Genomic DNA, 13,088 nt, shown 5'->3' on the forward strand with positions numbered 1-13,088 from the left:
AGCCCGGGCCTCCCACCCGGAGAGGCCCCGCGGCCTGGCAGGCCCCGCCCCGCCCCGCAGGCCCCGCCCCAGCCCCGCGAGGACTCTTAGTCCGTTCGACGTCACAAGGGATTTGCCTTTTTTTGGGCTAATCCCAAGGGATTTGGGGTTTTGGGGCTGAATCCCTTCGCGGGCGCGGGTGACGCGGGCCCCGCTCCAGGCTGGCGGGCCTCGAGGCCTAGGCCGAGCGCGCGGAGAGGGCTGGTGGTGCTGGGACCGATGGCCACGGCCCTGGGAGTCGGACGGACGGACAGATGGGGCGAGCGGGGGCTGTGCTCAGCCCGGGGGGGAACTGCCCCGTGGAAATGGGTTAAAAAAATCAGAAAAAAGAAAAAAAAAGGCCTTCAGCAAGCTGCTGTCCGGCCCTGTCGGTTTCCAGCCCTTGTGTCCTGGGACGAACAGCACAGACGGCGCCACGTTAACGATGTTCGATGCTTTATTAGCTGTCTACGCTTCGTTATAAATACCTGCGGTACCGGAAACGTCACCACCATACCGGAGTTACTAAAACACGTTCTGGAAACCGCGCACAGACCCAAGCGGCGTCTCCTGCCAGCTCGAGCCCCGGTGTTTCCTACCATTAAGTGCTGCTATCTGTGGGAGAACGCTTTGCTGGCGTATCGGAGGAGGCAAACTCCCTTTTTTGTTGACAGATTTCCCGCCCGTGCCCGCCATCGCTGAAGACACGCTGCTACTCGCCGTTATCTAACTGATACCTCATGTCCCGTCCTTCGGGCAGGGCAACGCTACTCAGCGTTTCCCAGCATCGGCCCCTGCTTCACAGGCTCTCAGCGCTCTGGCCTGCTCCTGCGGGGCGCTGAAGCAAGCGTCTCATGTCAAAGGACAGAGTCCTTTTAAGACCCAAGGTTGGAGTTCTGGCCCTGCTGGAGTAAGTGGGGACACATCAGGGAGTCTGAAGGATCACCCTCAGCACAGGATAAAGACCAGAGTTCAGCACACGGCAAGGTTCAGCCCTCTATATTAAAAAAAAAGAGAGGAAACAACTGCCCCGCCTGCAGAACGCAAAGCAAAAGAAATCATTTTCCCCTTGCCGAAGCGTTCTCCCATGCTATCAGCATTTCTCTGAAGTGACACCTTGCTGTGCTTCTGCCTCCCCGTTGAAGGTACGACCGTTAGTTAAATAAAGAGCGCATTTCTGGTTAAGATCTAATATTTTCCCAATTAAAAACCCCTCTCAAACATCTGCTCTCTCCTCTGTATTTGTCTTTGCAAACACCCTAAACATCAGTGAGTCTCGTACGGTACGGATCAGCCCGTACACCTAGCCTTCATGAGTCTGCCTGTGCTGTAAATAAATCTGGAAGCCGCTGTGCTACGTTTGCCGTCCTGCCGCTCCGATGACAGCTCTGACCCGCGGACCCACCCTCTGTGCCGAGCCCGGCGTCTGCAGCGGCACCTGTCAGCTTCAGCAAGGTTTGAATTTTTATTTGCAGCCCCTCCTTTATCAGCTGCTGGGTCCTCTCTCCCCATCCTGGAGAAATCAACCTCGGGTACGAATTCTGTTCTTCTCCAGCGGAGACTTTTTGCCCGAACACACTGGTGTACGCGTATGGCGCAGGCGCGAGGGGTGCGCGGTCACGGCCTCGGGGTAGCAGACCTGCGCTGGCTCACACCAGCTGTGGCCGCGGAGCAGCCGCCCGGCTTTCCGTAATCCCCCACGCGGGATATGGCTTTTCCTGTCCGATTACTTGTTCTGTATTAAAATCTGCAAATGCTTATCCTGTGGCTTGGTAAATAACTGCCTAAAAAATGTCAAGAAATTTGTCAGCTGATTTCGTTAGCCTTAAAAAAACAAAATACGTATAAACTCATTGTCCTCACTCGGGAAACAACAGCACCGTTACGTGTTTCAAAGTCTTACAACGCGCCGTGGAAAGAGTTGCCTTGTTCTTCGTGACGATCCTGCCACCGTCACGTATCCATGGCGAGACTGAACGTGGGAACTGAGGAAGCTGGAGTGGAACCAAAGCACAAATCAAGCAGAGGTCGTCTACCGTCTAGAGATACGAAAGGAACCACTGGCAAACACTTTTTCTCCGGGTAGGATCAAACGGCTGGGTTGAAGGCTCCTACAAACCTTGTCTAAAACAGCCGCAAGCCTGCGGCTGGGCCTGGTAATAGCGACTGGGGCTGTGACGTCACTGGTCAGGATAATCCAGACGCACCCTCTCCCCAAAGCCAATCAACCCGTACGGACTATTTACAGGAAATTACAAAACTCCGTCGGAAAGACAACTTACTGCCTTTGCAGGGAAGATGAAAGAAATCCTTCTTCTGCTGTTTGCTCCTCGTTTTTAAGCCACTTGGGATCTTTACATGCCACAGTGGCCAAAACTGTTAATTTGTTGGAAGACCGAGTCACCAGCCGTGTTTCCTCCGCCGGGTCCGTACAGACACACACTCACAGCGACCAGGTACGACTGCACTGGCAACAGGACACTAAACATGGATGCTCCACACGACAGACCACGGGCTCCCGACACGCGCCTGCAGCGGGGCGCTCCCGTCCCCCCGGCTTCCCCCGCCTCTCCCCATGCCAGCATCCAAGGGTCAGTGGGATATTGCTTGTCGAAGCTGTGGCGAGCCGGCGGCAGCGCCGAGCACGTTAGCTCTTGCAGCCGGCGCCGTTCACAGGAACCTTGGACACGGCGGGGCAGTCGCTCCGGAAAGCGTCACGGTCCTCGGTGGCGGTGGCCTCGGGGCCGGCGGTCCCCGTCCCCTGGGGCAGGCAGGCGTCCCGGGGACCCCCCTGGCTGCGCCCGCTGCGGGAGCAGTCGTGGTGCCCGTGGTTGCCCAAGCGGCTGGAAGCCACCACGGCTTTCATGGCAGCCTGTTGCGAAGGCGCAGCGGCGTGAGCGGTTATTAGTACGCGTATCGCCCTTTCCACGCCATTCCCAAGGCGCTCGAGCCCCCGGAGCGTGCGGAAGGGAGATGGTGCCCGCTCCTTCAGCGCTGAGCGCTGAGCTGGGAAGCGCAGCCCCTCACCTGGGGCAGGGCTTTTCCCGGCAGCAGCTGCCTCCGCGGGCAGCCCAGCTGCTGCTCCCCGGGGACGCAGCTGCACAAGGAGCCGCTCCGTCATCCTTCACCCCCCTTCCCGCGCCAGCCCCCCGGCCGGCCACGTGTCACTCAACATTTATCTGCCCGGGGCAGGGGATCCCTAAAACTCAGCGACAGCAGCTCTCGGTGGCCCCTGCCGTTTGCGTGAGGGGACATGAAGACGAGCCACCCCCAGGGGTTAACAGGGCTTTCTCACCTTACCTTCAGTTTCCGCCTGGCATTGAATTCCTGCAGTTTCTTCTGAGTGCTGTCCATATGAGCAAATTTCGCAGCTTTCCCGGTGACCCAGGGATGCTCCAGAGCCTGGTAGACCGTCAGTCTCTTCTGGGGGTCCAAGACAATCAATTTTCTGACCTGTAATCAATTTCAGACCCACAAAAAGGCTTCGTTTGTCGAGTGCCCCTGGCTTTGTTACCTTTGGAGGCGTTGATCTGAAGGCTTCCTGCTCAGCAGCCCTGAGCCCCAGCCCTGGCTCACTCACCAAGTCCTTGGCATTGAGGGAAACCTCGTCCCACCACGGGGACACGAACTCGTAGTCGCAGGTGAGGATGCGGCTGTACATGTACTGGTCCCCTCGCGGGTCGAAGAAGGGCTCGAAGCCACAGAGCCTGCGGGGACGGGAGAGAGGAGCTACACACCGCTGCCCGGCACCGCGGTGCAGCCATGCCGGCGTTTGCCGGCTGCTCACGGTGGGCTGTGGGGAGCAAAGCATCTGGCCACCACGGTTCCACCCCCCGTGGCCCCGGCAGCGTTACTCACAGGATGTAGGTGATGACGCCCACGGACCACATATCCACTTCGGGGCCGTACGGGCACCCGTGGAGGACTTCGGGGGCTGGAAGCAGAGTTTGGGGTTAACGCACGGGTGTGGGGAGCGCCCGGCAGCGCAGCCACGGTGGGAACCTCACGGCAGGGGAAACACCTCCTGGGCACCGGCAGCATCTCCCGAGCCGGGTGCAGCCGCCGGCCATCCCTGCACTGAGCTGTGCACGGCCTCAGGCAGGGAGCAGCCGCCCCGGGTCTCCCTCCCGCCCCAGCTCTGCCCTCCCGCTCACCGCAGTACCCCGGCGTCCCGCAGACGGTTTTCATGGTGTCCTGCTCATCCACGATCTTGGAGAGCCCGAAGTCACCTTGGAGGGACACAGAGGGGAGTGGTGCTGCCATCAGGGGGAGGCACCATTCAGCCCCCTCATGCTGCAGACCCCCCCGGGGGGCCCCCCGGCAAACCCACCGATTTTAAGGGGAGCATCGGGGGACAGGTCTGCGTAGAGCAGGTTCTCCGGCTTCAGGTCGCGGTGGACGACTCCGTTTTCATGCAGATACTACAGAGAGAGCGACAGTGGGGATGCGGGCGGGAAGGGAAGGGGCAGGGAGGCCCCGTCTGCCTCGGGCAGAATTTGGGAGGAGGCGGCAGCGATCCGGGACCCGGCACAAACACGGGACCAACTCGCCCGACTGTTCCTTTGGAAACACCAACACCTGCGGTGCCAGAGCTGCTGGCATGGCCGCGGGGGCACGGGAAGGACGTTTTCCGTTACGAGTTTCCACTTTTAAACCCTCCCGTTGCCATAGAAACCCCATCTCCAGCCGACCTGTGATGCAGAGCAGTGCTGACCTTCCTCCCTCCTCTGCTTCATCCCCCCCAGACGTGGACCAGAAGAGGCACCTCCACCAGCAACGCTTTCGGAGGGCCGAGGGCGAGCAGGCAAGCACCTGTCCTCAGGGATATTTAAAGGATGGTGCAGCTCCCAATGCTTCTCCCCAGGGATATTTGGGATGGTGCAGCTCCCAACCCCTCTCCCCAGGGATATTTGGGATGGTGCAGCTCCCAACCCCTCTCCCCGGGGATATTTGGGATGGTGCAGCTCCTGACACTGCTCCTCGGGGATATTTGGGATGGTGCAGCTCCCAGTGCCTCTCCCCAGGGATATTTGGGATGGTGCAGCTCCCAACCCCTCTCCCCAGGGATATTTGGGATGGTGCAGCTCCCAACCCCTCTCCCCAGGGATATTTGGGATGGTGCAGCTCCCGACGCTGCTCCCCAGGGGTATCTGGGAGGGTGCAGCCCCCGCAGCGACACCCCTGAACCCGCAGGGATCTCCTCGCCGGGCCGTCCCCAGGGCCTCGGGGAGGGAACGCGCCGGGGACACGTTACCGAAACGGCTTCCAGGATCTGCTTGACGACGTGGGCTGCGTCCCGCTCGCTGTAGAAACCCCTCTCCACGATCCTGCAGGCACATGGGGTCAGTGTGGACCCCCCTCACCCTCCGTCCCCTAACCATGGTGTGCATCAGCCCCCTCCATCCTCATCCTCCCCCCGCCGCTGAGCTGAGATTCGTCCCCCTCGTTAGGAGCCCGGAGGGGGATGGCGGGGCCGGGCGTACCTGTCGAAGAGCTCTCCTCCCGTCACCAGCTCCAGGACCAGCGCGATCTCGGAGGGTGTCTCGAAGATCTCCTTCAGCTTGATCTGAAAGGGGCGACAGGCGGGGTGCGGATGGGCTGGCCGTGCCGGGAGGAGCAGCGACCGCCGGGTGTAAGGGGTGCACCAGGGCAGCCGGCACATTTCCCTCCTTGCCTGTTTATTTGTTTGAATGGGAGTTTTTTTAACTGTTTGCAACAGCCCTGAGCACTTAATCATGCATTAAAGATGATGCTGGGAATGGGAAGAGATGGGCACGCAGCGCTTTTATCCCCTTCATCTCTTCAGGCTCGTTAGCTGGAAGCTTTTTTATTTGGCAGCTTCGTCGGCCGCGCTGGCACCTCGGGCACCAGCACCCTGCCCCATGGCACGGGAGCAACCCCCGGACCCTGCGCATCTGCCCTCCGGGGATGCAGGAGACGCACGGAGCCCCAGAGTGGCCAAAGCCGTCTCCGGGACCGGGGCCTGGGACCCTGCGGGCGCTTGGGAACCGTCCCTTGGGCCACCGCGCTGCGGGAGAGGCTCTGAAGAAACAGCGGGTTTCTCCTGATTCTTTTTTTTTTTAGCTCCCACGCGAGGTGAGCTTGTCTGCACGAGACCTTTGTGGCACTGCAGCAAATCTGGAATTAACAGGTCTCTCTTAAAAATACGTCAAAATGCAATTTTTTTTTTTTTTTTAATGGAAAACAGAGAATTTCATGCTTCTTAAGACTTTTGTGACACTGCGAATTTCATGGGGCTTTAATCATTACCTTCACAGGCTGGGTGACAAGCCGTGATACCCCGCAGGGCGAGAGACACTATGTGGCAGCTTATTGCATTATAATAATACACGGAAGCACTATAATTTTCTTATTAACTTCAAAAGTTTACAATCCTATTATCATCTGCTCTTGAGGTTGGTGCTGAACGATAGCGGGCACGTAGACGGCACCAGCGTAAATAATGAAACAGAGCAGCTCTTCTTCAAAAATCACTTGAACTTGGGAGTGAGCAGAACCCTACCGAAAACTCAGCAATTTAAACATTAAAACTGTCCGGCTGGCTCCTGCTCTGCGTCTCCGCGGCGCCGCTGCTGGAGAGCAGAGGAGGAGGAAGGGCAGAAGCTGAATTTTCTGTTGCATTTCTGAGAACGCTTCAGAGGAGCCTCTCCCCATCTGTGGCCGATATCAGCCGAGCGTCCTCCCGGGCTGCTCCGAGCGGGTGAGCCGCATCCCGGCGGTTGTCCCTGCGCCTGCCCGACCATCCCGGGACAGGGGAAGCATCTTCGTGGGAAAGGCAGAAGCGCCCGATTGCCCCAAAATGCTGGGACACCCCAGCGCCCAAGGCAGGCGCACGCCGAGCTGGCCCAGGGGCTTGGGGACGCCCTGGCTCCAGCCTGTTTGACCCCATCATTCCAGGTTTTAGGATGCTTTGGGCTTCTCTTGGCCTCGTCTCTTCGCTTCAGGCTTTGGGACGGCGGCGGGTGGGCAGGACATCCCCGCCGGGGCTGCTCCCGCGAGCGCAGCCTCACTGCTCCAAGGACGGGGGCTGGAAGCAGCCGTGCCGGGGGCTTGAGCCGTACTGCAACAAAACGGGCAGCTGCGAAAAACGCTTGGGCAGCAGCAGCCAGCGGCGAGGCCGTGTCCCGGCGGTGTCCCGATGGTGTCCTGGCAGCGTCCCGGCGGTGTCCCGGTGCTGTCCTGGCGGTGTTCTGGCACTGCCTCGGCGATGTCCCGGCCACGAAATCCCTTGCAGCAGGGTCTGTCTCAGAGCAAGCCCCCAGCGCCGTGGCGGCAGCAGCAGCTGCCGCGTGGCTTTTTGTGCTGTTCCTGTAACTCGGGTCCTCTCCGAGACGCTTTTGCAATTTGCCGGCGGAGCGAAGCAGCCGGGAATAAGCCTTTGGGGCAGGTGGAGGGATGGGGGGCGCGGAGCCCCCGAGCCCCTGCCATTGCAGAGCAGCCGACACAGCGGCCCCGGCTCTGCTGACGCCGGCGGTGATTAGATCCGCTCCCGGGCGTTGCAAATCGTTCCAGCCGAGCTTCCGTTATCCCCCGAGCGCTGAGCACGAGAAACGGCGGCCGGGCGCGCCGGGACACGGCGCCCAGCACCCGCGGCCCCCTCCTCGCCTTTTATCTCCCCTTGCAGGATTCATTACAGACGGGCAATTTTCTGTGCTATTCATTTGATCTCCTCGATGGAAATTGCTTACCAAATGGAAATCCGAGGCCAGGGGGTGGCGGGGAGCACGGGGGGGCCATGGCCCTCAGTGTCGGAGCTGGGAAGCTCAAAGACACTGCAAGGACCGGGCGTTCCCTGCGGCAGCAAGCGGGGAGTCACTGTGCCACAGCAGGGACCGGGCACCCCGAGCCCATCCGCAAGGCAGGGAGGGGACTCGGGGCGCAGGCGGGGTTTCCCGTGGGGTCATACTCACGATATTGGGGTGCGAGAGCCGCAGCAGGACCCCGATCTCCGTCCTCACGATCTTTTTGTCGATCTGGAAAGCAGAGACCGCGTGGAAGTGGTGTTACCTCTGCTGCCGGGTCCAAGTATGGCCCCTCACCGTGCAGAGACCTCTCTCTTGCACCCAGTACCCCCCCCACAAGCCTAAACCCCAGCACTGGGGGCCCCAGACCGCAGAAGCGATGCCCAACCAACAGCCCTGCTCCTGTCCCGGTGCCCCACTGGTGCCAAGGCGCCTTGGGAGCAGAGCAGAGCTCCCCCCTCCCCACCCACAGCCCCCCACCCACCGACACTCACCGTCTTCTTCAGTATCTTGGCGGCATACGGGGTGCCCGTGCCCTTCTCCTCGCAGCTGTAGACCACTGAGGTGGCTCCCCTGCGGGAGGGCAGAGGAGCGTGAGGTGGCCTGGATGCGTCCGGGACGGAGCCGGGGGGCCCACTCACCCCGTGCCCCCCACCCTGACCTTTGCCAGCACCAGACCCTGGGAGCTCAGCGTGCATCTGCCCCCTGCGCATCCCCCTCCCCGCATCATTTCCAGCTTTCCTGGGTAAAGCCATTTTAATTAAAACCGAGTCCTACAGGAGGTTTAAATCCTTAAGCGGCTTTCACGACAGGACGGAGCCTCCTTCTCCCCGGTTGTGGCCGTGAGGACGAGCTCAGCGGGGACTGCAGGGACGCTGTGAGGGTCCCCACCCTGGCCGTGTCCCCAGCAAGGCCACAGCACACGGGGTGATCCCACGCAGCCACAGAACCTCCCTGCCAGGTTAAACCGCTCCGAGTCACAAGAGGGCTGGTTCCCGTTAAACCCCCAGCGGTGCCCTCAGCTGCCCCTGAGTTTCAGGTCTGGTTAACAACGTTTTCCAACCACTGGACGGTGAAATCAACCCGCTGCTGCAGGCCATCACGGGGCTCGTTTGCAATTTCTTCTTCGCTGCCGGCTCCTTGGAGCGGATTAATTCTTGCCCCCGAGTAATCGACCACATTTTATTGCTCTTTGGCTTCACTGTCCTCTGGGACCGAGTTCAGGCTCTGCCTTGCGGCGCACGGCATCGCCCTCGGCCCCGGCAAGGCCAGCCCCGCGCGCCCAGGGGCCGTTCTTTGCACCAAAATCTCCCCCCGAGACCAGGACCGACCCACAGCGCGGCTGCAAGCGGCCCTCTGCTGCAGCCCCGCGCGCTGAACACCCCGGCACCGCCGGCGCGCCCTGGGCTGCTCTCCTGGGAGAGAGATTTGCTTTCAGAATGAGAGCGGATTTCGCAACTCATCCGGCTCAACCTGGGAATCGCGTTCCCATGGCAACGGCAGAGCCGGGTACCACAGGGCCTGGGGATGCTGCGGGGCGAGCAGAACCCGGCAATTCTAGACCTTGGCCATTTTCAAAACGCTTTCTTCCTTTTTTGCTCAACATTTTCTAAGAAATTTTATTCTGCAAATAAAAAGCAATTTGGAAGCCAATTGCTCAGGCTTGGAGGGGAGAGGCGGCCGTCACCCTCCTCTTCGCCAGCAAAGGAAAATGGGCAGAAGGCTTCGATCTGAACCCAAAATGGCATCGCTGCTGCACAACAGTCACGCGGTTCCGGCGGGAGAAATATTCTCCCAGTTTCCCAGCCGGCCTGGGCACAGGGGCAGGACCCGGCAGCCGCTGCTCCTCGTCCCTCCGCCCTCTCTTCACGACTGACTCCCAGCCCGGACTCGGTGGCTCTCGCCCTCCCGTCAGATTTTTTCCCGCACGGACAATTTGCAGCCTGATTCCCGCTGCTAACAGGATGGTTTCGAAGCCCTCGGCTCGGCGTTCAGGAGGTGCTGGCGCTGCTCCTCGGCCGCGGCGCAGCCTGCTGTGCCCACGGTGTGACATCGGCTGCCCCTCACGCCTTCCCAATTACGGCAGCGTCTGGATTCGCGCCGGCATTCGCTACACCGCAGCCCCTCGCCCCGCCGGCCCCAGCAGCCACCGCTCGCTGCTGCTTAAGGCCTCAGATAAATATCCGCAATCAACCTTGACTGCGACAGGAGATAATTGCATTTGCTTTACAGATGAACTGGAAAATGTCGAACAACGGGATTCGCCGAGAGAGCCTGGGCCGGCGGCGGGGGCACGCGCAGCCTGCCGAGTGCCAGCCCGTGGGGGGGACGGGGTGAACCCGCGGCCGAGCCGGGGCCCCGGCTGGATGCTGCAGCCCCCGGCCACGCTGCGAGGGTCGAGAGCGGCCCCCAGGCTGCTGCGAGTCCCCCCGGGGCGCGTCAGGCTGGGGCCTCCCCGCTTGGCATGGCAGCACGGCCGGTGGGACGGCCACCCTGAGCCCCCTCACCCACCCCCTGCTCCCCGCAGCTGCTACGGCCGGAGCAGGATCCCACCTCGCAGCCTGGCACGGCGGCGCGGGGGCTGCAGCCCACCATGGCGGAGAGACCCCAGGCACAGCGAGCAGGGTCCCACTGCCCCGGGTCACACCGGGCGCCTGACGCAGCCAGAGCGGGTGGCTGCGGGAGGCAGAGAGCAGCCTGACTTAAACCTGGGTGCTGAAACCGGGTGGGTGGACGGATGGAGGGATGGATGGAGGGATGGACGGAGGTTGAAAGGTGTCCTCAGAGCCTGTCCCTCTGTCCTACACCCATCTGTGCAGCGCTGCGTGCTGCCGAGCCCCGGGCTGGCCACACCTCGATAGGAAGCTTTAAACACCTCCTTTCACCAAAGCTGCTGTTTTTCAGGCTCGAAGCCTCCTCTGCCGATGGAAACCTCGCACACAGCTGGGCTGGCCCAGCCTGGCCCCCCACCTCCAAAAAGCTCTGCTCTGGAGCCAGGGCTTGGGGCGGCACTGCCTCTGCTCTGCCGCGCAGCCCGGAGCCCCCTCAGACGGGACTCTCCACATGCACGATCCCGGCACCCCCTGGACCCCCCTGCCCTGGGGCACGGGGACGCCGCTGCCCGTTGTCACCCGCCCTCTGGTTGGGAGCGCTCCCGGCACGGAGCTGCTCGGTGCCAGCGCTGCCACTCTGCCCCACGGGACGTGGGAGCTGGGCCCGGGCATCTCCGGGATGCGTCGGGGCACCGGCAGCCTCCTGGCCCATGGGCACGCGGCACCGGCCCGGGGCTGCTGCGGACGCTGCGTCCCGAGGGGCCCTGCGAGGGCTGGGAGAGGCCGAGCTGCCGCAGGGATGGCCGTGCCGGAGCGGTGTGTGGCAGCGGCGAGGGCAAACCCGCCGGGGCAGCAGAGACGGGTGCTGCCTTTGGGCAGGTCTCCTGGCAGCGCTGGGACATGACCCCCCCGGCCCCACGCCGCGCCAGGGTCATCGCCCACCTCCCCACCGCGGGGTGGGAAACGTGCGGCTCCACGCTCCCGTCCCGTGAACCTGCGGCGAGCGCTCCCGAAGCCACCGCTGCAGCGTCGCGACAGATCCCCAGCCCCAGCTGACACCTGAGGAGAGGGTCTCCCCCCATTCCCCCCCCATCCATCCCCCTTTTCCACCCCTCCCTCTCCCCACCAGCCCAGTCCCTGCCCTGATCAGGACACGCTCCCACGCGAGGAGGTCTCCCACCCCCCCCAGCCCCCACCCGACCCCCCCGGCAGCCGGTACCGTCCCAGCTCGGGACCCACGACGTAGAAATCTTCCAGGGCCGTCGCGCGGTGGGACCCATCGATCCAGTACTCGCTGCCGGTCTTGGAGGAGGGCATGGCGGGCCGGGGGCGGCGAGCTCCCGCCAGCTGCGGGGAGAGGAGCCTCAGACATCGCCGTGCCCCCCCCCCCGCTGCCCCCGCGCCCGCCCAGATGGCCCAGCAAAAAGCAGTGCTCGGGATTATCGAGCGCGAGGAAGTCGCAGCCGCAAATCTCCTTCCCACCACGCACGTACGCTGCCTTTCTGGACATAAAACCCCCCCGCCTATGTCCTGTGTCCCCCCCCCAGCTTTTCACACCAGGCCCCCCCATTCCCCCCTTTTCCCCCCCTTTTCCCACCCCATCCCCATCCTTCTGGAGCTGCCTCGGTCCAGCAGGCCGGACCCCGCGCCACAGCCCAGGCTGTGCCCCATGGACCCACACGTTGGGGTGTTTGCACCCCGATTCCTGCAGTCACCCCCTCCCCTGACACCAAGCACAGCCCCCCCCCGGGGGTCCCGCCAGCCCCTCGCTCTCTGCAGCCCCCTTCGCTCCCGGGTGGGCTCCGGGGACCCGGTACGTACCGTTAGCTGCGGGCTCGCGGGGCGCCGGAGCCGTGGCCCCCCCGCCGCTGCCTCATCCCCGGTGCGGGGCGGCCGTGCTGCGGGTGGGCGCCGGAGGTCCCGCACCCCCTGTCCGCCTCGCTGCTGCCGCTGCGCCCGGCTGCAGCCCCCCGGGCCCGTGCTGCCGGCCGGCGGGCAGGGCCCCCCCGCTGCTCCCCACTGGGAGGGGGGGGTCAAAGCTCAGCTCCTCGGCGGTGCTTTGCGGGGTGCGGAGCAGCGCTGGGGTGCGGGGAGGGAGGGATGCGGGGATGGAGGGTGGAGGGGTGCAGGGATGGAAGGATGCAGGGATGGAGGGATGGAAGGATGCAGGCTGCAGGATGGAGGGATGCAGGGATGGGGGATGCGGGATGCGGGATGGAGGGATGCAGGGATGGAGGCTGGAGGGATGCAGGCTGGAGGGATGCGGGAAGGCAGCGATGCGGGGCCGGGGCTGCGATGCGCGGGGACCCTCCCAGGCAGCCCCGGCGCCGCGGTCCCGGCTGCTCGGCCGTGCCCCCTCCCGGCCCGCCGCCGCCACTGCACCGCTCCCCGCCACCCCCCGCCACCCCCGGGCTCCGCCGCCCCTGGGCCCCCCCCCGCGCTGCAGCCGCCCCGCACCACCCGGAGCCCGGCGCGGCCCCGCGGCGGGGCCAGGCGGGGGGACCCCGCTCCCCAGAGACCCCCCCTCGGGTGCCGAGGGCCGGATTCTGTCCCGCACCCCGGGGAGCGCCCGCAGCCCGGCACCCACCCCGGGGGCCGGGTCCCGCTCCCACCGGGGGAGCGCCCACAGACCGGCCCGGCGTGTGCCCCCCACCTCCCCTCCCCCGGGGGTCCCGGGGGTCCCGGGGCGCTGCCGGGCGCGGCCGCACGGTGACGCCATCGCCCACCGGATGGGAGCGGGGGGGGGCGGGGGGGA

The 13,088-nt window shown here is 63.6% G+C and overlaps 1 protein-coding gene across 3 annotated transcripts; it reads right to left on the minus strand.

Moving 5' to 3' along the window:
- Positions 1-461: 461 nt before the first annotated feature.
- Positions 462-12,695, minus strand: LOC104332557 (calcium/calmodulin-dependent protein kinase type IV). 3 transcript variants are annotated; one of them, XM_075444365.1, is made up of 12 exons: positions 12,155-12,695; positions 11,553-11,680; positions 8,276-8,354; positions 7,950-8,012; positions 5,502-5,584; positions 5,273-5,345; positions 4,349-4,439; positions 4,173-4,247; positions 3,877-3,952; positions 3,599-3,725; positions 3,319-3,471; positions 462-2,012 (listed from the first exon to the last, which is right to left on the minus strand). In XM_075444365.1, exons 2-12 carry the CDS (start codon positions 11,648-11,650, stop codon positions 1,878-1,880), a joined length of 1,053 nt encoding a protein of 350 aa, XP_075300480.1. In that variant the 5' UTR covers positions 11,651-11,680; positions 12,155-12,695; the 3' UTR covers positions 462-1,877. The 3 variants fall into 3 exon arrangements, with proteins under 3 accessions (XP_075300480.1, XP_075300479.1, XP_075300478.1); XM_075444364.1 differs by having other exon boundaries at positions 1,923-2,890; XM_075444363.1 differs by lacking the exons at positions 11,553-11,680; positions 12,155-12,695 and having other exon boundaries at positions 1,923-2,890; positions 8,276-8,494.
- Positions 12,696-13,088: the final 393 nt, after the last annotated feature.

This window comes from Opisthocomus hoazin, chromosome 27 (assembly GCF_030867145.1).
Source record: "Opisthocomus hoazin isolate bOpiHoa1 chromosome 27, bOpiHoa1.hap1, whole genome shotgun sequence".
NCBI lineage: Eukaryota > Metazoa > Chordata > Aves > Opisthocomiformes > Opisthocomidae > Opisthocomus > Opisthocomus hoazin.